This window comes from Falco punctatus, assembly GCF_963210335.1.
Source record: "Falco punctatus genome assembly, chromosome: 7".
In the NCBI taxonomy this organism is placed as follows: Eukaryota; Metazoa; Chordata; class Aves; order Falconiformes; family Falconidae; genus Falco; species Falco punctatus.
In genome coordinates, this window is record NC_137587.1 from 47,107,718 (window position 1) to 47,132,179 (window position 24,462).

The 24,462-nt window shown below is 43.2% G+C and overlaps 1 protein-coding gene across 1 annotated transcript in view; it reads left to right on the forward strand.

The window, feature by feature from the left end:
* MDGA2 (MAM domain containing glycosylphosphatidylinositol anchor 2) overlaps window positions 1-24,462 on the forward strand; it is a 389,698-nt gene that overhangs the window by 161,600 nt on the left and 203,636 nt on the right. Inside the window, exon 3 of the mRNA XM_080397260.1 lies at window positions 7,376-7,550. Within this exon, the coding sequence (XP_080253386.1) occupies window positions 7,376-7,550 (175 nt within the window). The remainder of the gene's footprint in view (window positions 1-7,375; window positions 7,551-24,462) is intronic.

A 24,462-nucleotide genomic window follows, 5' to 3' on the forward strand; every position in this document is an offset into this window, starting at 1 on the left:
ACGTGTCATGTTGTACATGGCATGCAGGTTGATTGGCCTGAGGTGATGGGGGAATACGATGATGTTTCACATGATTGCTATAAAAGTTACCTGACACAAGGAGCTGGATGTGCTGTGCTGTGCTGTTTGGAGGAGCTGTGTTTTGTTCAGAGTAGCCATGAGATGTGTCATATGTGTGCATAGGGTGTCAGTTCATACAAACCTCCTGCCTTTGGGGTACTACGTTACCCCAAAGGTGCTACGGTGGGGTTTGGGTACCATTGGGTAACTTGGGGTTAGGTATAAATCATCTGTCTTGCAGAAGTGCAGGAAGTTCAGAGATGAAGGAATAGCCAGCTTAGATATAGTTTTTATCACATTATCAGATGCTGAAGTCTTCGGTTACTCTTCTTGACCCTTTCATTTATTGCAGCAAAACCATTTTGGAGGCACAAGATTACGGTTTTCATCCATAGACTCCAGCCACAGCGCTCTGTGAGTGCTATGTTTTGAGCTAAAGTGAACCATGAACAAAGTTCTTCTGTAGAACTTAATTGCTTAAACTATGTGGTTTTAATGCTGATTTTCTCTGTAATTAATAACCACAGTTTTTCCTCTGCTGGAGAATAAAAGAAGTCTTTTTTTTTCCTATGTGTTAAAGCAATCAAGCTGGAAAGTAACAATTTCTCTGTGATCTCTGGCACTGCATCAGAGCTGATCATGTCCTGCATGCTAACAGTTACTGTCATAGACTGCTTTTAGTTAGATGAGTAATAAATTGTGCTTTTGCATGCCAGCCTGTTGAAGCATTACTGCTTGTGTAAACATAAGCACACAAGTCGTCCCATGAAGGCAGACAGCATCAGTTGCATGCCTGGCCTGGGGATGGTGCTGTTTTCTTTCTTGTGTTTCTGTGAAGTTTGAGCGGTCCAAGTGTGGAGCAATGAAACCCAGTCTTCCGAGGTGCATGCATCCTGGCTATTGCAAACTTTAAGAAGTACATTTGGAAACCAAAGACTCTCCAGTCCTGCATTTGGTTTCACACTGATGAGAACTTTCTTGCCCTGCCCAAGATAGAGTCATCATTTTTTCACAGTAAGCAGGGCTGGCTTCGAGATGGCTGTTTTGCCACTCTAATATTCCATGTAAGAAGTTTTGAACAATGAACAATACTTTTACCTGAAGCCAGTTTCAAGCCCAGTATTTCAGACATGATCATGTGAAATAAATAGGAAGAGAATTTTTCATACCACTGTTGCATATTCAGAGCCTGTAGCACTATCTATTCCAGTAACGACAAACGTTTTGTAACCTTTCTCTCACCGGGCATGCTGCATCATGCTGCCTCTGGTTTGCTAAAAATCAAAATACAGCATCCCCCTCCCGTTTCATTTAGGTACAGGGGTAGCTAATCCCATAATTTAGACATGCGTATGCTTTCCTTTCATGTATGGTGATAATGACCTGGTGAATATGTGCAAGATTTCCTTGAGTAAACATGTCCTTGCAAAAGTAAGTGCGAGGTGGCGTGCTCATGCTGTATCTCCTGGCTTGTGGGCACGATTGCAGGAATAGCTGTGACTTGTTTTAGGTGACCGAGGCAAGAATATTTAGAAATCCTTGGAGGTGTACCTTTGATTTGACTGTCCCTTGAGTCATCAAAAGGCCCTGGAGAAGTGTTTGTCTGGGCACAAGTGAGAGGGCACCTGTTCAGACAAGGAGCTGTTCGATCCACCTGGTGATGGTCCAGTACCTAAAGGGAATGACAGGGAAGCTGGGGAGGGACTTTTTACAAGGGCATGGAATGACAGGACAAGGAGGAATGGCTTTAAACTGAAAGAGGGGAGATGTAGATGAGACATTGGGAAGAAATTCTTCCCCGTGAGGGTGGCGAGGCGCTGGCCCAGGCTGCCCAGAGCAGCTGTGGGTGCCCCATCCCTGGCAGTGCCCAAGGCCAGGCTGGATGGGGCTGGGGGCAGCCTGGGCTGGGGGGGGAGGGGGCTCTGCCCATGGCAGGGGTGTTGGAACTAGGTGGTCTTTATGGTCTCTTCCAACCCAAACCATTCTATTATTTGTGCCAAGGGTGTTGAGCAGTTCTGTGCAGAAACCTTGGAGGTGAATGACTTGCTCTCCACTGTGAACCTGGGCCTGTATACGTCTGGAACAAAATCCCTCCCTGCCACTCCTGCAGTGGTGGTTTACATCTGCCCTGCTGTCATCTGGCTGTGTGACTTGCTTGCAGGAAGAGAAGGGGGAGCTCACTGAAAAAAAAGGCGGTTTGGGGTCAAAGCATGTTCCACTTGTCTTATCGCACGTAGGTACGAATGGCCTCCCCTGGAGTCAGGCAATGCAAACTTGGATCCAGTGCACTCTCCTGGAGTTTTCGTAGTTTCTTTTTGTGTGTGTGTGTGTGTTCTAGAGAGTATTTTTTGTTTTTTGTTTTTTGTTTTTTTGTTCATTGTCCAACAGAGCAGCATATGGAACTCTCTACAGGGCTGTGGTAGACCCTAGGCTGCCCCATTTCAGACGAGCTTGGGTACACCGCACAGGGCACTGAGGTCTGCAGCGTGGTGATGTCCCCGCTGTAGAGAAGTAGGAGGTCAGGGAGGATGCTTATGTTCAAAACTGCTCCAGGTAGTTTCCTTAACTAAAGGAGCAGAAATCACTTTCTCTTTCATGGCCCCAAAAAAACGTCTGCTGTGTACTGTGTTCTTGGTGTTGATTGTGAAGGTGGCAAGGGCTTCTTGCCTTCAGTAGCTGCTGCCCCAGTCATTGCTCTCCTAAGAACAAAAATAATAATGGAAAAATAAATTAAGGGGGTTTTTTTCCCTGTTTTTGGAGGAGAGGTGGTGGGTATGTTTAAGATGGCTTTTTCCAAAGGCTCTGTTTGCATAGAAAGGAGGACTTTAATCTGAGGCAGGGATCTGGGGATTATAACAGTGATCAGGAGGTTCTCCTCATCCATGTTTCCTTACTGATGTCAGAAGGCAGTGACTGCAGTCAGTGGCAGCGGGATGCAATACCAACCCCCAATGCGAGCACCGACTGTGTTTTAAGGAATGTATTTACTTACAGTTGCTCCGTTAGGCAGATTTTGGTGTTGTGTAAAAGAAAAAGATTCTCAAAACCTCATTTCCCACCATTTCCATGGGAAAAAGAAAAGTTACCATTGCAAAATTGTTTTTTGTTGGGTTATTCTGGGGGGTGGTTGGTGGTGGTTGCTGTTTTGAACCAAGGAAAATGTTTTCAGAGTAAAGTTATTTTAATATTTATTGTTTTTGATGAAGACAGTATGTAAACCAGAAGTGTTTCATTTTTGTAATGTCAGAATTAAATATTTTACTTATTCTGCTGCTTACTTTTTGGGCATGATTACTTTGTTGAAGCTGAAAAAAGTTAGGCAAAATATTCCCAGAGATTGTTATTTTAATCTGTGTTTTTTAAAATGTAAAGTCTACAACTCCTACTGAAGTTGCAGGAAAGCTCACTGAGAAAACTGAAGCTGTAGGGTGAAATATGACTGTGCCTCTTAGGACATGTGCTTAAGCCAATAATACACTGTCAAAGATATTGATGGTTCGGGAACTTATGGGCATATACAGGTCACACAAGTACATCTGTCGTGATAGGGCAAGATGGGTCATAATTTCCTAATTTGTAAAAGCTGAAAAATTTTTAATTGAATTGTTCATAAATAATTTTTTTTCACTCCTGCATGTTTTGCAAGAAAGAAAGAAAACGAAAGGAAAAAAAAAAAAAGATTTTGTAAATGAAGACCATAGTCATATGGCAGAGCAAAGACAATGCATGGGTGGGATTCCCAAGCGTGCATTCGAGTAACAGTGAGTAGTCTGGGAAATTGCATCCTTAGAAACTAGCAAGTGAGTATCTGCATAATGGATTAACATTTATTAGTCCAGTTTGTGTATGCCATGATGTGCAGACGTCACTTCTTAATTAAAACTGCATTACAAGCAAGAATGGCTTTGAGTTCTTGGTGGAACAGAATTTATTTACTTCTCATGCTATCCACGCTATCTGAGTAGACACACAGAGCACACAGTGCTGCTTCTGCACTAGGAACTGTGAGATTTCAAACAGGAGCAGATTATGAATTGCAAACACCAATAAAGTGCATCTGGGTGAGCCATTGTTTTGTGCCAAGTTATTTGAAAATACTCTATCTGAACTGTGTGAATGTAGAATCCAATGCATTTTTTTTCTTTAAGCTAGTCATCTAGAGGCTTTCTGAATCCTCTGCCATAAAGAAGCGTGGATGATGCTTTGGGATTTGTGGCTGATACCTGCCACAATGTCCCACAAGCCCACAGTCCCCCTTTGCCACTGGTCCTCACTTTGAAAATGGGACAATGTCAGTGCTGTGGCAGCATCTGCTCTGAAGGTCACCGTGTTAAGCAGTGATGGGGGCTTGGACACTCGAGCCGTGAGGTGCTCCACGTCTGAGGATTGATTTGGTGGTCTCAGTCTTTTAAAAGTCGTTGGATGTCACTCCAAAGCATGAACTGCAGCTTGCAGTGAGTGAAAGCACTGAGGACCTCTCTGAAGGGGTGTTTGGTCTCAGACACCTGGCTTTCCTATGCCCAGTTTTTGATTGCTGCGTTAGCGTGGGGTTTGAGAGTCATCTTTCTTCACAGTGCATTCAATAAATCACAATGCAATATTGATCAGCGTGCTTTTGTGTGTATGTTGAGGTAAAGCTAAGGTAAATAATGAACTGAAGTTAAAGCAGAGGTCATTCCTGGAGGATATCTTTTAAGAGAGAAGAGTTGAAGTATTCCTTTTATTCTTCAGGGGTCTCTATATAAAGTACAAAATTAGTTAATTTAAATAAATTGCTCCCTTTTCCTCTAAAACATACCTGTATACATCAATTTTTTAAAGCTGAAATCTCTACTTTTGTTAATGGGAAAACAGCATCCTGTTAAAATTCCTTATAATAAAGAGATCAATACATCAATGTTAAGATGTAGTGGAGGTGGAAGGCTTTTGCATTGATAAAAATGATAAATCTCTGACAGTATCAAAAAAAAGCTGTGTAAGTTATGTAACATTACCAGTTCCATAGATGCTGATAATACTTCTAACACATTATTTAAGTTAAATGTTCTTTTGATAGGGCAGACTGCCTTCCACTGGAAGCTTTCTGTGAGAGAGGAAGGGGAGGGAAAGAGAAGTCATAATATTAATTTTTTTCCAGTTAAAAATCAAGCTGTTTTTACAATTCTGATTACATAAAGGAAATAAAACACACAAGAGATTTAATGAACATCTTAGAAACGGTTTTAAAATACTTTAAATGTATTATAGATACCGCTTATATATATATATATATATATATATATATGATGAAATTGTATTCTGCAGCATGCAGAAGCTGAGTGTGTGTTCCAAAATTATCCTGCAGCACATTTATATGGATGATTTAAAAAGCCCCGAAGCCAAGAGTTTAGAATAGAAGTACAGACAGATTGAGACTGGTAAATATAGCAGTGCTAATAGCGTCTCTCTCACATGCAGACCAAATGTTGTAGATGTGGAGTTCAGGCATATTTGCTTTATCCCAGAGCAGCACAACCATGTGAGAGTTATGCAGGTCACCGAGCAAGAGGGCAAAGCCAGTCGGGCTTATGAATTTAACAAGCCAGAAAGATAATGAAAAGTTTTTTTGAGGAATTGTTTGCTGTAATTTCAGCCTCTGAAGCCCACGCCTGCTCTTATTTCAAGGGGAGGAGAATTTACATGTGTTACAGCTGGTCATGAGTTTTTCAGTTAAGAGCCTTTTGTAGAAGATCCGTCCTCTCCAGGTGGAGTTCCCGATGAGAGGAAGACTGACCCCTGACCACCTTGTGCTTTTCGGCAGGTGACTAGGATCCAGAACCTGGTCCTGGGTCAGGACTGAGAGTGGTGGAACTCAATTGTCTCTGCACCCTGGGGGAATGATCTCCCTCCAGCCAAGGTGACACGGCCACCTCGGTGCCCACCAAGGGCCACGTGGCTCAGCCATGGGACCTTCATTCACATGGGAGAGGGCTGGAAGCACAGCGTGCCCAGTGGGCACAGAGATGGGCACTTGCTACCGGTGGCAGGCATGCACTGCCTGCGCTGCCAAGGATGCGACGTCTGGTCCAGCTCAAGGCAATTCAGGCTCAAGGTTGCTTGTAGACAGCCTGCCTAGCAGATCCCGATGGATCAGTGTGTAAATGCCGTTCTTTAAATCATGGCTGTACTCACTACTTTTGGACAATCTTTGGAGACTGTAGCTTGGGAACTAGGAGCCAAATATTTATTATCTTGTCTCGTGTCAATCTCATTTTATCAGTGACTACAGAATTGTTTGTCTTCATACTGGCATAGAATTAGTGGATAGGGTTGAGAAGAGACAGCTTTGGAAGCTTCAGAAGAAATATAAACGCCTGTTCATGCAAGCATCCCACTTGTGGCCTCTATAGGCAAGAAAAATACTATTTAAAAAAGCTGTTTTGGTCTGGAACTGAATGTTGCTTGTCCTGGTCATTGAATTAGTGTGAAATGAAAGAGGAGGAGGTAGCTGGGGAGTCTCTGGAAGTCTGGTGCATTTGATGAGACAGCTTAGCCCACTGAGTCATGCAGGCAAGGACTGGGGTCATCAAGCTTTGGGGTTAGCAATGGGCATATCCACCTCTGTGCACCTCTTGGTTGTAGTGGGCTGTTACTGGCATTTTTATGGCTTTGCAATTAAAATATTCTCTTTAAAAAGTCTTCACTTTTGGAAAATAATTACCGGAGTAAAGAAATCTGTAAATGCTATGAATGACATTTAAAAAAGCAAACCACCTATTTGAATAAATAGATGCAAGTAGTTTGTTGCAGTTCCAAGCAACTGATCGTTTGATTCCTTAAAATTGGATTGTACTAAAAGATAATCCATCAGTTGTTTTGAAGGTGCTTTCCAATGTGCCCTCATCTTTCACGAATATGATTTCAGTGAAAACTACCCACGTTTGGTGCCCAAGTACAGCCACCTTTTCTGGTGAGCTCTGCTTGTCGCTGTTCACAGGGAATTGTTCTGCAGCCGTTCCAGTTGTGTGTCACTGATGGTGGCATAGAGTTGTTCTCTGTGTCTCTGCTAGTGGCATTTATTTTTTATAGGGTGTTTCCATGAAAAGTAATCAGTTATTTCTAAGAGAGGGTGATAAATACAAGATTACTTTTCAGCGGCTCTTGGGTGAAGTGTTTGGGTGAAAGCGTGAGCTATTCAGTTTGCTGGAGAAGTTCCACGAGTCCTCCAACACAAAATCCTGACTGCCGCACATGCGGTTCTCGATTTTGTGAAGAGATCTGGATTTTGCTGACATTTACAGACTTAAAGTAACAATCTTTTTTGGTGCTTGCTCAGATCAGGTGGACCAAAACAGCAGGAAGTGCCTCTGACAGATTTCAAGATTCAAGTGTCTTCAATGAAACTCTGAGGATATCCAACATTCAGCGGCACCAAGGAGGACGCTACTACTGCAAGGCTGAGAACGGCTTGGGTTCGCCAGCCATAAAGTCTATAAGAGTGGATGTGTACTGTAAGTAAACTGCTTGGGAAGTTCTTACTATGTTTTTTATTATCTTATAATATCTGGCGTTACAAAGAAGTGACCAGGTCTTTGTGAATTCCGGTTTTAAGCAGCACTGTAGGGTGGATTCTGTTTCTTTTGGGAGTATTTATGGTCAAAAGACCTGTGGCTGCTTCCAGGGAAGTCAGGTGGGGCTGCTCACATATGGAGATACCTTTAAACAAAATCACAATGCTTCTGTAATAAAGATGAAGCTCAGGTACGACTCAGCATTCTTAGATATCAGAGGAAGATTTGTCTGCAGCTTCCACAGGGCGAAGGTCTGGTACCTCGCACAGCCTTTAATCTCTTGTACATTTGGTTGCATTTGCCCTCGAAACTGAGATGGGAGCAAATACAGATGTTATTTGCTATTCTGCTTTAATTGCTGTGGAACAATTTTTTGTCTTGGTTTGGGTTTTTCTGCTTTTTGTTTTGGTGGTGGTGTGTGTTTTTGTTGTTGTTCTTGTTGGGTTTTTTTTGTAATGTCAATCTCTTCATCTTCTGTGAACCAGTTTGAAAAGCTGCACTTGAAATGTCGGTCAGTGAAAAATACGAAGTATTGGGATTACGATGGATTTGGCTACCAAAGCCAACAGAATAAGAGGAAACAATTGAAAACATCATACCGCAATAAATGCACAAAATGCAATAATAATAATAATAAAAGTTAATAAAGCCCAGTGTGACTTGCACAGACTGCAGTGTCAGTGAGTGGGCTGGTCAGACAAAGCGTGGCTCTCGCTTGTACCGGGTAGTTGATTGCTGTAGGTTTAGTGGTAACCTTTGCGTCTGAGTCTGTAAATTGTGTGACTGGACTCAGCTGCTGGCAAGTGAGAAGACCGGAATGCCTCAAGCAACTGTGGGTTTGTGTACACTTCAGATGAAGAAAAACTGTTCAAAATCTGTCTGAAATGCTCCAAAGAGAGAAAGTCTTTGCAATGTACATTTGGAGACTCTTCTAATGCGAGTAGTATCATGTAAACAGATATGTGTACATGCCACATAAATAGTTAAATGAATAACTAGAACCTGAAGTTAACCCTTTAGTCTCTCAAGTCCTATGACTACAAAGGCTTTGGGCTTGTGTTTCCCCAAAAGTGCCCTCTCTCTGTCAGATGTATCTCAGGATCTGTGTTAATTTAGAGACCCAAGTGGTGAAACGTGTTGTGGATTAGTTATGGGATTGATTGATGGAGGGGGGCAGCTGCCTTTTGGGGGATTTCTTACCTAGTGTGCATTTAGCCTAGTGCTTAACAAGCTATAACATACCAGTGCCACATTTCTCAATCCTTTATGAACAATAACTGAATTAGGAAGTGATTGCTCATTATCTTGTTGGAGTCAAATAAATGAACAGGCAACTGCAACAACTGAACACAAGCACACCATGCACAGCATTCCTTGTCACGGGGCTGGCGCGAGGTTTGTGGCGAGGAGCGCGCAGGATGCCTGGTCCAGGCAGCACTCAGCGGTGCCAGCTGTGGTCTCGGCACTGCTGCCCCTCTGAGCCCAAGTCCTCCACGCACACACGGCTGCTGAAGGCACTTCGTTCAGCCCTCTGTAGTTGTTCAATACAAACCCCAAGAGCAAACATTTAAGCCTCTTCTTTTGGATGCCGTTAAGGCATTTCTCTCTTAGCCCAGCACCCATGTGTTAAATTCTCCTTAATTCTTAATCTTAAGCATGGCTGTGAAACTGATGTTGGCAGGAAAAGCGGTCTCATGACTGGAATACTACGTGGTCTGAACAGGAAAGGCTGAGAGAGATTGGGTTTTGAGATCTGTATTTTTCTTGAATTTCATTCAGACTTCCTCCTGGAATATGGCTTTTTCCTTGTAGCATATTTTGTTTAGCCATTAATATGTGGTTTTGGATTTGCTGTCTTGGATTTATTACAGGTTTAATTTTGTTTTTTACATCACATGCTGCTTGTTAATATACCTCAAATACAGATGATCTTTAATTTTGGTTTTTACATCATATGCTGATTGCTAATATACCTCAAATACAGGTGATGTATTTCTGAAACATGACAAACTTAAGGTCCCAGCTATGATCAAATCCTAGGTGATTTCCCTTTGTATGCAGACTCATATTTCACTGGGTATTTTCTTCTGTTAATGGCCAAATATTTGCAGACACACAGTATTGCTGCAGGAAGCTTAAGGTGCCAGTGAAGATTGGATCTAGCTGTGAAAAAGATAGAAATAAAAGCCCTGTACACTACAGAAAAGCTCATAAGAAATCAAAGTATTGGAAATTGAAATGTTCATGTCAAAATTTCCAAGTAGCTTAAAATACTTTTGTCTTTTCTTAGTTGAAATTTTCTGGGTTGATTTTCTCTTTGTTGGGTATTTACTTTATAGATCGCATGTTGTGTGTGCCATGTCAAGAGCTCTGGCCAGTACTGACCAGGAGTGTTGGGATGGGTGTGTTTTCCTGAATTGCCCATGAGACACCTTTGCTCAGAGACCCCCAAACGAACCATAAGGATCACAAATACATAGCCAACATTTTCTATTCAAAATGGGTGGTTTTATTAGTGAACACATATTTAGTAAAATTACATAGAGAAAGACAGTTTATTTTCAGATTTAGGTAACTGTCAAAACCAACCCTGTGGAAACCAGATGATGCTCCTTTTCGAAAGCAAAACTTCATCATTAAAGCAAGAAAGGTTTTTAATTTTTCAATGAAAGCCCCAAAAGAGTTTAACAAAACAAGTAAAATGTTTATATTTCTTAAAAACTGTGTAGCTGAAAAAAATGACATTGGAAGCATCTTGGCTTGTACAGCTAAAGAGAGAAAACAGTATTAAAGTTGTGTTCCACATTAGTTTTGGATCAGGAATGCTTCCTAAGGGCTAATTTAAGTCTTCAGCCTCTAATTTAAAATCTGAAAAGGCACTATATCTGTGTAGTTTGAAAATGCATTGCTCAAAAAATATCCACAGAAGATCTTTGTTTCCTCATTCATCTCCATTATTGACTTGCTGGCTGGTTGGGAACTTGCGATATCAACATTTGGATGTGAAGGCTCAGTCTCCCGTAATTTCCTGTTTTTCATTTTCCAGTTAGCTCTGGCATTCAGCAGCACTTGGACCCACATTTGCTGCTACTGCAGTAATTAATTGTACAGATATAAGTGGTGAATGAGCCAGAGTGTTGGGCTGTGTGAGAGGAGAGGGGGTGGTTACATTATTTTTATGGACTGCAGTCTGGAAAAATGCTTTTAGTTTTGTTTTTGCAGGAAGGCTCCATCAGAATTTGCCACATGTTTTGCGTGTTGCTGCACGTGCCAGGCGGCTTGTCTGTTAAGGAAGTCTCAGAATATCATTATCAGTTACTCATGATCTCAGATGACTCTGACCAAGTCTTCTGACTGCGTGCTCCGAGGTGTTCAAGAGGCTCTTGATGTGTCTTCTGTAAAGAAGATCTAAAGTAAAGCTCTTGGGTAGCTGCAGAGCATTTACAGAAACCTGGCTGTGGTAGGACACCTGTGCTTGTGCTTGGCCTGATAGAATCCCAGAATCCCAGAGAGGCTGGGGTTAGAAGGGACCTCAGGAGACTACCTACTCCAACCCCCTACTAAGGCAGGTCCTCCTGGATCAGGTTATAGCTGTAGTTTGGGTCTTGCCCAAGATGTGGTTGGGAAAGTAGAGAGTGAACTGCGTTCCTGTGAATATCTCCATCCCTGTCTCTGTTTGGGACAATCTGCAAGGAGTGAGGGCAGGGTCTCAGTTGACACATTGCATAGCAGGGTCCAGGTGGAACCTTCATTCGGTATTTGGAAGTAAATAATATTAGTGTTCACAGGTAGATGTGTCTTATTCCTTGATCTCTGCAAGTTCAATACAGGCCTAAAGGTTTACTTGGTATCATTTTCATGTACCCTGTAATTGTGATTAACCACTTTGTAAAAACTATCTGGCTATTATCCCAATTATACGTTGCTTGAGGGCATAGTATCTTTTTCTGCTCTAAGAAGTTAAACCTCCAAACAGTTTATGACTGCTTTCGTGGCTGAGGAGCACAGTTAAGGAGTTCAACTAAACTCATGCAATTATTTCAAAAATAGCCAGGGGTGTAAATCCTCTGCTGGACTGAAGGGAAAAAAGTGCTTCACAAAGAACTGCCTACAGTCAGATCTGTAACTGTGTGTTCTCATGGGCTGGTCTTGGTTGACGTTAGCCTGCTAGATGACTAAATCTCTGAGAGCTCAAGGAAAGCCCTTCAGTGCAGCACTCCCATCAAGCTCCATTTAGTCGTGACACTGGTTTTAGTGGTGCCCTGTGGAGGAAAGGGAGTTTTGCTGGCGTTTCCGCAGGTGGCGGTACCATACCTACTTGTAGTTAAAGCTGTCATGGATTATGCTAAACTAGGCTGCAACCTCTTCTGTTCCTTTAACATACGCATATCTAAGTCAAACCTTGGAAAACGAGCAGTCCCTTTTGGTCTAGTGTCAAAATACTTGAATGTGACAAAGGTGAAGGCGGGGGGTGGGGCAGAAGGGTGGTTTAGTGTTGCCAAAGTTCTCCCTTCATCTACAGCTACTCCTGGAAAGAGAGGGGAGTCCGTGCCTGTTCCTGGGCAGGCACAGAGTCTCCTTCCAACACTTCACGACACATATTCTTGATTTTCTTTGCTAGTTTTTTCCAGGAAGATCTCCTTTTTGCTGTCTGGGGGAATGGGGCCATGCTAAATAGGCGAGGAACAATCTCTTCTTTAGAAGACAACTTTCTGTCCTTACTTTAAGTGTCTAAGAAAATAGGCTTTTGCTCTCCCAGCTGTGGCTGAAGAGCCTGGTTTCTCACATCAGATTAAAACAAACGCACTCGGTCCCCTTGGCGGTGTATTCTCAGGAGGGAGGTTTCCATTCTCATTGAGCTACCAGGAGAAGAAACTGCTTCATATATCCAAGCTGTATTCATCCTAGACTTGAACTCTTTTTCTTCTTTTTCTGGAAGTATCTCTTTAAAGTACATCTCATCTTCCCTCTTTGAAGAAAAAGCTTTTGTACTTGACTCCTAGGAAAATTTTTGCTTGACTTATGGAGGACACTTTCTCCTTTTATAAGGAAGGAAACTTATGGTATAAATTATTTTTATTCAAAGAAGCAGAGCTCCTACAAGAAAACTTTTCTGCTTATTTCTGAAGGACAATTTGTAGAGGAATTATAGCAGAATGAAGGCAGGTTAATTAACATTGATAATATACAGCTGTGGGCTGGCTTGGGGGTGGTGGGTTGGCTGATGTGGATAAGGTGCAGCTGTGGCTGGTTCCTGATAAGGAGTTAAATAGCTCTAAGGGGTAGGAAAGAGATGGACTGGATGAAGAGAGAGTGCCCCAGATGTAGGAGAGATCCTGGGGGGAGAAGAAGGGGGTCTGGATGAGGAGAGGATGGCTGGGATAGGCGTCTAAAGAAGGATAAAGCCAGATGCGGCAGAGGCAAGAAGTAGAGGGTCTGGCCTTTTGAAAAGGATGAAGAAACAGCACAGACAGTAGATGAACTCCTGAAACCTTGTGGGGCACTGGTGACTGTGCCGGGGCAAGGTGCGGGAACTAGTTATTGTAGTTAACTTGGTATGGGATGGTAAGAGCCTTGTTGCGGCCAGCTGGTTTTGGTAGTGCTGCAACACAATTTACCAGATTTTCAATTAAAAGAAGTACTGATTGCTTCACCGAAGATGTATTTTTGTATTCCTTTTGCTTCATGTATTCTTTTGGACACAAGGGCAGGCGGCACAGCTTGAGTAAAAGAAGGTGAAGTAAAAGGTGAGGTTTACATTTAAAAAATTCTGAAATCCATTTGGTAGCCAGGACGAAAAATGTTTATCAAACAATCAAACAGATATAGTGCACAGATAGGTTAAGCTTTTATCGCATGGTAGAAGAGAGACATGCATTATGCAGAAAGCATTGCTTGTTGTGAAAATCTGTAATTCCAGGACTAAAAGGTTGGTCTGGGGGTTTGGGGGAAATGACCGTTTCTTTTGTTGTGAGATTCACTTAAATCTTTGCTTGCAGCTCTCTTTCCAGAATCTGTCCCTTTACACAAGATTAGTTAGATCCAGCACAGGGTATTTCTGTTCACATGAAATAAGTTGAGTCCGTCCACCATCAACCACTTCTGTGTGCACTGGATTTTGGCTGCTTTTCCACCGCAATAACATTGCGGCAACTGATGCAGCTTATTTGCAGCACTCGGTTTCTCCTGTGGTGGGAGTATGCCCTGGACTAATTCCAGTGCCCTGTGTAACCCAAGTGTAGTAGGAGGGGGAAGGTTCCTGTAGTCCCCTCAGGTAGTTCCTCCCAAATACCTGCTGGTGTGCATGCGTATTTGTGGAGTTGTAGTTGTCTTAGATCTCTGCTTACCACCTGTGAGATTTCCCTAACTCTTTCGTTTCCAGGTTCAAATCTCTCATTTCATTTTTTTATTGGTTATTGGATGGTTTCGGCTTCTCTGATGGGTCTCATGGTGTGTGGCTGCAGCTGTTTTTTGCTGTCCGTTGCCTCTTTTGCCACAAGGAAGTTTGTGTTGTTGACAACTAGAGCATTTTCCCTGGGATAGCTGTGAACATCATCAGGAAGCATCAGGACTTTGAAGTCAGTGAGGAAAGAGATGAAAGCAGGTCCTAGCTTTGGTCTCAGTTCCGAACCCTGTCTTGATGCCTGACATGTTACGGACCATTTTATTCTGGAGGCTACCCTCTTCATAGGTGTCATGCATGAAAGCTCATCAATTCCTGTCTCAGAATGGAGACTCTGATAAAATACCTCCTGTGGTTGTACCTGTCTTTCGGGCGTTTTGATGCAACTCAGCCCTGGAGTCAGGAGGGAATGGGACCTCCCAGCTTCAGTGTTCATGATGTGGGATTGACTGAAACATGTTCAGTGCTGACAGATTATTTTAGCAAACAAGGAGCATCCAGCTTTCCTAGCTTGGGATGACACAAAATGCTGCCGATAATACGTGTCAAACGACAAAAATATCAAACTGCTAATCTTCGGTGTTCGAGTGTGTCGCCTAGTAGCATGTGCAATCACGAGTCTGCAAGAGAAGTGTTATTCAGAGGCAACACAGGGTCTGTAATTTAGAAACTGTGACGCGAATTTCCCTTATCAATCTGGTAAAGGATGTTGCAGGGAAATGTTGAGTGTAGGGCAGAGGGATTTCGTTGCGCTGCTCTCCATCTCTGCCATCACTGAATGGCAGTCATACCGCTCCATCCCCACACCCAGCGGTCCAAATTCACCCCTAATTTTCTGCCCGCTGCACAAATCCTATTGTTAGGTTGCAGAATCAAATGCAATGTTGATAATTATTTCACTCCCAATAATTGCTCTGCTGGGCCACTGCAGAAGTACTCTGCATCATGCCCAACCTCTGCTGTGATGCAGTGCCAGAGGGCTCAGACATGCCTGTCAGGAAGCCACAGCTTTGCTTTATCTTTTCATAAATGGCATATACACACGTGCCCACACAATTAGTATGGTACGCTCACTTAGGTAGAGGAAAATAGATGTGATAATGAAGATGCAGTACTGGGAATGGGAATTAGCTGAAGCTAACAGCTACTCCGTGCATTGCTCCATGTCCTTCTCGGCCCTCCCTGGTTCACCGCAGTCCTAAGGAGCCAGAGAAGCTGGATTTAAACTTTTGCTGAGATGAGGAGGGGGTGGTGCTTTCTCCTGGAGTGCTATTTTTGTCTGGATGAGATAATTGTCTGTTCTTCTTGAATGATAAGGCTGCCCTCCGATTCTCTCACCACACTGCCAGTACATGGCCAAGTCTGCCTGACACTGAGAAGGAAAGAGCGTGGGGAGTTTTATATGGAAAAGTATTTAAAAATGAGCTTTAACACTAATTCTACTGAAGCAATTAATGCATAAGTTCACATGGAGGATTTATAACTGTGGGCTATCTATTTTATACATGCAACTTTGGTGATAAAACGGTGCTTTCTGGTGACTCTGGAAGTACCTCCTTAGGTAATTGCCATGTTTTGGTCTTTCAGCATCCCATGTTTTCTAGTTTTCATTCAACAAGAGTTGTAAAGAAATCTCTTTCACTCACTCAGCTTTCTCTGTCCTAAATAGCCTCTGGAATTTAAAATATAGGCACTGTCAGCTTCCACTTCTGTAGATTCACGTGTTATTGTTGCTGCTAGAATGGTTTTGAAGAGAGTGAATGATGCATGCATGGGAGTGGGAGCTCTGTCCTGACCACTATTGTATTCCTTGTTTATTTTCTTTTTTTTCTGAGTAACACAGATGTATCTGTTGGACTATTAATATTAGTATAATACCTAAGTAGCAGCTTAGTCCTTTTTTTGCTCTGGGGTTCACAGGGGGAGAATCTGTTGTGATGTTGATGCTTTGGTACCTTCTGAGTGCGCTCAGAGCGCTGCTTGGGTGCTGAAGCACTGGGCTCCATGCTGTCTGTGATGGAGCAGCGTTGGTGCAAGGGGCTGGTTGCAGATGTGCATAGCACACATTCGGCTCCGGTTGTGCTTTGCAGTGGGGATAGTTCCTGCTTGGGCTTGGGTGGCATCTTAATCCCAAGCATTCATGGTACATATTTTCTGCACGCTTCCCTGCAGATGTTTATATCGGTCTCCTGGCCACAGCAATTAAGATGTAATTCAGGGATTGAAAATATACTTCAGCTGCTTCATTATTTTCTGTGCTGTCTATTTGGCTTGTGTTCGCCTTGTACTGCCTGCAGTGAATCATGCGTTCTTACTGCAATGACATTTTTAATTTCCATCTCTGGTATATACCAATATTCATTGATATGTTACTTGATCTTCTTTTTTGGCCTTTCATTCATTAGAAGCCCAGTGACACGCTTAAATCCTCATTCACGCAGTTGGATGAAAGACCAGAAATAATCAATGCTTTTTTTTTTTTTTTAAAGAGGAAAATTAATATAAAGCAATAGCATAAGTATTGGCATATAAGGAAAGCAAATATATTCATCTTTCATCACTTTTTCTTTCATGATACAATAAAAGAAGACACTTTGAAATGAAATATTATGCAGATGGAAAGCATTTAAAACCTTTCCAATATTGATAATTGTAATCTTTCAACATGAGAGAAATATAAACTTAATTTGTGTGTTTCCAGTTATTCCCCCTCTGAGGCCAAATTTGTGCATTGCAACATTAAAGCCTCTGAAAACGGCTGTGCTTGGTGGTTACTGGAAGAGGACCAGTAACCACCAGTCTTCTGGTGGACCAGAGGACCTGCAGATCTCTCTGCAGCACGCAGCCTGGTGGGGAGAGGTTAGGCTGGCTGAGGTGGGCGGCTCCGGCAGCGCTGTGCCTTGGTCTGCACTGGACCAGCACAGGACTGACAGCAGCTGAGGTATCTGATGATGTCAGAGTTTTCATCAGACCCCCATTTTTTAATTCGCAAAACCACAAAGGTTTGGGTTCAATCCAGACTAAGTATATGGGCTTTGGAGCTGAAAATGTGTTTGGAAAGTGAAAGTTTTGCTGTGGGAAGAGGAGAGGGGTGCAAGCAGCCGCTTTAGAGATGCCACGCTTGCATGCACGAGGCTTTGCTGTGGGAGCATCGGAGATGCTGCAGAAAGCTGGATATTGGTGTGGCCGGGTTGGTACTAAGCCGTATTATCATGGCTTCTTGCACTGTTGGGTTTGGGCAGGTCTGTTGTGACTGTGTCCCTACAGCTCACCTGCATTAGCATCACTCTTGTCCTTGGGCAGTGAGCAGGCACCCTTTGCTCCATTGCTGGCTTGTGGCCACAGTGGGATTTTTGGGTGGTCAGCAGCCTAGGTGAGCCAGAAACAACAGGGGAAGCTATGGGCAGATGTACGAATGCCCAAACTTGCCACACGCTATTTTTGAATCCATTTGTTTTTATTTCCAGCACCACTTTGAAACTCTCTTCTGCTCAGAGAGAAGGGTGTGCATAGCGTTCTGGGGGTCACTGGAACAGCAGCCACGGGTGTGCTCACCAGCAGTACCCATGCCTTGTGTAGGTTGGCCACCACGCGACTGCAGCTTTGCTGCGAGCACAGTGAGAAGGTGATGGAGGAGGAAAACAACTGACCCCCAGTGCTGTCAAAGGAGATTTAAAACCGTCCACTCGGCACAGTGTCAGGTGGTGGCTGAGGGGACTCAAGCCCCTGCCTGAGAATTTTTGCAATGGCTGAAGCAACAGAGCAGTAAAAGAGGTAAACGTCTGGAAGAAATTGTGTCTTTCATTAAAAGAAATGTGAAAGGGCCAGATTTCCTCTCCCTATCATCACTTTGGCTGTTACTTGCGCCTGCCTCTTCCATTATCCTGGGAGAACCTGCTTATCCTTCACGGTCTTTCTAATGAATCATTTGGCTGGACAGTTGGATCGTAAAAAATTATTCTGCCTAACGTTCGCCTGAGGAGTTGCAAGATTGCAGTGGAAGATGCATTTAGGAAGCTGAAGGGCAAATGATGGAATCTCACAAATAGATCAGAGGCTTCTTAGCAGCAGTTGGGTGAAATTAGGTTCCTGCTATGCATATGCACACCTTCCATGAAAGTAAGGGAAAATGCCCAGACAAGGGTGGGAGTGTTGCAGAATTTCAGAGGGCAATGAAAAATCAGTGAGCTACCCTTTATTGTCCAAAAAGATGTTTGCCTCAGGCATACAGACAGAAATGCCTTTTGTGAAGATTTGTCTTTGGTTTTCATGTGTGGGTTTTTGGTTTTTTTTGTGTGGTTTTTTTTTTTTTTTATTTTGGAGCTTGTTTTGGTTTGGTTTGGTTTTTTTTTAATTTCAGTGCATATATATATTTCATGAAGTTTTCTGTAACTTTTCAGCCTTTTTCCTTTTTTTATGGAAAAGTATTTATCTGAAGATTGAAGACTGTACTTTTCACTGCACAAGACCTGGTTTATTCCTGCTTTTTATACAGTTGTGACATGTTAGTGTATAGAGGTTTCTGCTTCCCCTGACTGGGGAAATGTCATGTTCCTTGGAGTGTGTTGGTGCTGGTTTCAAGTTGAGGTTTTGCTCCCTGATGTGGGAGAGCAGAGTGAGTGCTCTGCCACATCCAAGCTCTCGTGGAGTTGTTGCAAAAGGAGGTCTCACTGTACATTTGCGTGTACGTTTCACCATTCATGTGAAAGCCACCAGAGTTGAACCAAACCATTCCCCTTAAAAAAGTGGAAATCTAAATGATGTACACCTATTTTGCAGGAGCCTCTGACATCAGAGCTGTCCTGTTTCCATGTAGATTTGGATTTTTATTCTTGCTGTCTTATATGTCTAATTTGGAAATTGGATATCAAATGCCTGGGAATCTTGATTTTATGATTTGACCGAGGAGAAGAGAAAGTTTGTGGTAGGTGACTGACAGTGGATTTTGGATTAAGACAATTTCATGAATGTTTTTGTTTTGCAGGCAACAGCAGAGCTGGTAAGATGGTGTTGGTGGAGGCATTAATTACTGTGATTGTACTTTGCCTGGAAGTCTTGTGAAACAGGGTGCTGGTGGTGTCTCTGAGGCTATCCTTAGTGGTGGTGCTCGTCATGGTGGCCCGGAGACTGTTTTAGCTAGTACTGGTAGAAATTGCTTGCACCTCTGCTGCTCACCCTAGATGTTTTCCTGACATACGTGGTGAAGAGCTGAGAGCGAGCATGTTGAAGAGGGTGAAGCAAGGCCTAGCACAGTGCACATGGACATTATTCGCTGCAGTGGTCCATGGCAACAGTGTGAAAAAAGTAAGGAAAGATGTAGCTGTGTACTGTGGAACAAGTGAGGTAGCTCTACCGTAAAATATTAATGCAAATGTGGAGCGTTTACAGTAATTTCAATACCTTTTACTCCCCCAGCAGACACACTATTCAGACTGAATTAAATAGCTTTGCAGTAACTGTTAAATGTTATCAGTTCCTTACTAGCTTGTGTGCATTTTTATTTTCTACAACAAAAATCTTTATACAAGTGAAAGAAAAAAAACAAAACCACAAAACAACCAAAAACCCTGAATTTGTTTGTGCTTAATGCTTGTAAAACAACAAAATACTTGTATGTTCAGAATTGAACTAGAATGATGAAATGATTTGCTGGCTTCATGAGCTGCAAAATTCCTGGTTTGTGGTACGCTTTCAATCCAGTTTTTCATGGTCACCTTTATTGGTTTAATTCAGCTCAGAAAGGTCTGCTGGGCTGGAGAAGAGTTTTGTGTGTGGAGGGGATGGGTGGGGGTGCTGGGAGCAGCTGGGTTCTCCTTTGGGAGACCAGGTCATTCCGGTCTAACGCTGGGTGCCTGCATGGTGCAGCACAGAGCATCTCTGGTAGGCTGCAAGGAAGGGGGACTGCTGGCTGGCTGTGGGTTTTGTCTTTTTTTAAAAAATATTGTTTTATTTATTTATTTACATGTAATTTAATGTAATTTAATTTTTTTTTTAACTTCCATAACGGCACATCTGATTTTCAGCTCTGTGTGAAACCCCCTGAGCTGACCAGCCATACAGAGGACTCTGACAAATGTACGTGTCCTTCTCCTAAACTGCATTTTAGCCCCTTATGCCTTGCCAGGCAGCTTTGCATGCTGGTCTGTAGTGACTTACTGATCATGACAAAAAGGTCTATCTTTAAAACCTATTGAGAAATGGATATGCCGGGAAATGACCCCGAGCTGTGCCTGCTGCCCCAGGCACCACACCCGATCCCTTCCAGGTGTGTTTGAATTCAACCCCAAAGAGAAAAGGAAGACGATGATGTTTTGCCCCATGTGGCTGCCTTCACCTTCCCTCAGCTTCTGCAGAATTGGGCTTCTTTTCTAAAAGTGTTTCACTTTAGGGAGCTTGATGGAACATCAAGTTAAGCATACTGACAGAAGACCTTGTTGTCCAAAATAAGGGCATCATTTAGACAGTGTGCCAGGTCTGCATGTCTGTTTTTATAATGCAAACCATTTGCATACCTGCTCTTCTCTGGTTGAAACACACAACTGAAAATGCAAACCTTAAATGATGTTGGCTGGTGTTGAGAATTCCAGCAGCATGTTAATCTGAATCCTGGATGCTCCCAAGCAATGAAATGTATTGTGAACACCTAACGCTGACAGCAGGGAGAGGGCACGGCGGGGTTGCATAAATGCCTGTGCACTTAGCATGGGGCTGTTCGTATTTGATGTCTCGTTGCCCTGGTCAGCTGTTCCTGATCCCGTTGGGAGTGGCGTCTGTGTGCTGCTCTGCAGGGACGACAAAGCTTGTTAGCGGAAGCGGAGAGAAAATGGTTACGAAGGGGAGGAGCCGCCTCAAACTTCTGAGAGAGGAAAGAGGATGAGTAATATAGCCCAGGAATAGGGTGATACAAGCCCAGCTTACCATAAGCCACTGAGTCTACATGTGTGATTTGCTGTATTCATAATGTTTCCAGGATGGTTTGGTTTGCAGCAATTTTTCATCAGTCTCATGCCTTATGTCTTTGCTAATGTTTTAAGTGCTAGAGAGTCGAATTAAGGAACAAGAGCTGAAAGTCAGAAGCACCGGCAATGTGGCAGCCATTGCCTGCATCATATTTTAATAACAAACCCCCAAATTTCCTGGGTGTTGGTAACACAGAACAAGGAAGAACAATTCTTGTGTCTGCTGCATTGGGCTGCAGCTGTGTGACTAAGCACCCCTGTGAACGACTGCTCTTCCAGACATTGTGGGGAGACGGTGGGATTACTATCGGTTTATCTGTTTTCCAGCACTTTTATTGCCAGGCATACTTGGGGTGAGGCTTGCATTTCCCATCACCTGCTTGCTTAGCAAATAAAAGAGCCAGTAGAATGTGAAACCCTGGCAGATGCTGAGACGGGTCTGGTAGAAGATGGTCTGGTAGAAGATGAGGGAGGTGTGAGGATTTGGCAGATGAGTGAGACTTCAGGGAGGAGATCTGAAAAGCAGTGTTTCAGCAGGCTCTTGGAGCACAGCCTCCTGATTTCCCTGCATTTTTACACCAAGGTGTGTTTCAGGTGCTAATTGCAGCCCCATCAGGTGGGGACCACCGCAAGGTTTTTAGACACCCCTCCAATGCCAGCATGCCTGGCAGCTTTGTTCCAGCTCACCTTTTGCAGGCCAAGTGCTGGGTTTCATCAAAGCTGAATTTCCCGCTTCTCTTGTTTAAATATAATTTTAAATGCAGCTACTATTTTAAGACTTGGCAACCTGCTGACGGCGTGATCTGAAATGATGTTGGTTTGCCTAATAGCTTGGGATTTTTATGCAGTAGGTATGGGGACTGCAGAGTCCCTAATAGCATAGTTTAGAGTTCTGATGGATTTTTAAATAGCCTTCCAGCATTAAGGCAGGCTTTCCTGTAATCTGCATTTTCCAGTAAAATAAGAGCCTGGTTACCTACTGATCTGCAGTTTTCAGGAAATCTATGTGTGCTCCTTCCCTCCCTTTTCACTCTCCCCTGGTTTTTGCCTTCATCATGCCATTGAGCTCCACATACAAGGTCGGTAGCATGACCTGTGGTGCTTAAGTGATGCATTACAGGCAGCATCCCTGTGGCAAGGCCAGCGTGGAGGAGGAGGAGGAGCAGGAGGGTTATAGGGGCATTACATCTGGAAACCTTAGTCCATGCAGTTCCTTACAGATAATTGAAACTGCAAGCTAATGCATACCCTCCTTCCTTCTAAATAGCCTGCGCTGACAGTAACCCCTGTCAAAATGTACTTTGTTTGGGGGGAAAAAAAATAATCTTCATAAAATCCTCTCCTTGAAATAAAGGAGAATCAGGCCCAGAGAGCAGCGGTGGGTACATAAATGTCCCATGTATTTTATGCTTTGCTACTTACTGACAGGATTTTGGGGGGATTTTCTTTTTCCCCAGTTATTTCTCAGTTTACACATACAAATACCTGGTAGGTCACTGGGATAGAACATACCCAAACTTCGAATGCATGCAGATTTTCCAAAGAAATTTCCTGTGTTCTCCACATTTACTTTCCTTCTGTAGAAGTATCCGTGTTGCCTGCGCTTAGGAAAACTACAGTTGAAGTTGTAACACACCCTCCTGTGATGCCCTAATACTGTGAGTTGGGAATTTGGAGCAACCCGTAACTAATGGGCTATAAGAGCATGTGTAGTGTCAAAATGTAACATGTCCCATTGTATCTTGCCCCAGTGTGTGGGAAGCACTGCTCATAAATTAAACAGCCAGTGATTAGTGAAAAACTGAAACGTTGCACAGCCAGGCTTTGAACCAGCTGATGTCTCACGTGGCTTTTTGTTAAAGAAGTGAGGTGACACCAGGCTGAGAAGGACTGCAAGGGGGCAGCTTTGACCTCAGAAACAAGTTGAACAGCTTTGAAAAGTGATGTGTGAAATGTGTTTTGGTAAGAAGGTGGCAGGACCTAGGTCCTTAGCTTCTGCAAAAGAAAATAGCCAGCAGGGAGGGACTGAGTTGTGGTGAGTCTGAATGTGCTGGAATTGTGCTGTACGGTTCTGGAAAGCAGAAATATTGCACTGGGAGGCGAGGGGATATTCCTGTAAGGAATTGGAGTAACCCTTCTGCTGTCATGTCTCCTGGTCTGGGGAGTGCTGCATCATACCTCAGGGAAGGTGTGACTCAATGGAAAAGGTCAGAGGAGTGATGGATGAGCAGGAGAGGTTTCTGATGCAGGAGTAAAATGATTCACGTGGATTGTTCACAGCAAAGAGAAGGCCAAGGGAGGGTGCAGTAAATAAAAGCTTTCAGATGGGCAAAAGAAAGAAGGAGATTTTGTTCCCCCCCCCCCCCCCCCCCCCCCCCCCCCAAGATCCCCAAGAATAAGACAGATAGTAAATAGCTTAAATTGCAGTGAGACATTTAGGTTAGACACAAGAAAAGCTGTTTGATGGTGGAAATGGGCAGATCCTGACACAGGAGCTCCTGGGGACAGGGAGCTCCTCGGGGACAGGCTGGAGGAGCGTTCCTCAGTGCGGGCAGTGCCGGAGCCAGTCCTGCCTCTAGGTACAGGGGAGGATGAGCCAGAGCCTATAAGAGCGTTTCTTGCCCTTTTTTCCATGATTTTGTTCCCAGCATCAGTCCTGACCAGCGCTGTGATGCGGTTTCCTCACAAGACCATCACAGGCTGAGATGGCATTTCTGCAAGAAGGGTGAATGCAGAAGATCCATTGGAACATGCAGAGATGAGGTAATTGAATAATTGAACTGGGAAAAAAACCCCAACCCCTCCCTTCCCCCCAAATACTCCAAACCCCCCAAACATAAGCATATATCGTATCGGATTATATTAAGTAATATGTTTTATGAAAATACAGCTCAAGAGAGTTGCAGAGAGGCTGCTGGTGTGGTTGCGGGATTTTTTTTTTTTTTTTTGAGTGTGTGTGTGTATGTGAAATAATAATTAGTCTTTTTTGAAAGCAGAAAATGCAAACCAGCCCTGAGGCCATTATTTACTTTATCTTTGCATAAATTTGTCAATGATGAGAGGAATCTGTACATGTTATTGAAGCTTTGGACTTGAATTCCCATGTACTTAAGCTGCTCATTTGCTGATTATATTACTGCTGGATCGAGGAGATCTACTGAAATAAATTAAAAGAGTTGGGCCCACTGTGTTTATGAAATGGCACAGCCCAACACCAGTGCAGTCTGCAAGACTGTGAATGGCATGGGCTGATTTTAAATTAAACAGATGAACATGGAATGTGTTAAAATATCCCAGCAGAGAGCTTATTTGCCAGCTGTTTGATTGTTTTCCTCTGGCATTATCTGCAAAGCAATTATGCATGAATAAAAACTTCTCGAGATGCTTTCAAGGAAATATTGACCGCTAACATTTTAATTAAGGCACATTGAAGTAGAAACATTTGAATCAACAATAAGGACAATAGCAATGCAGGTTGGGTTTCAAAAAA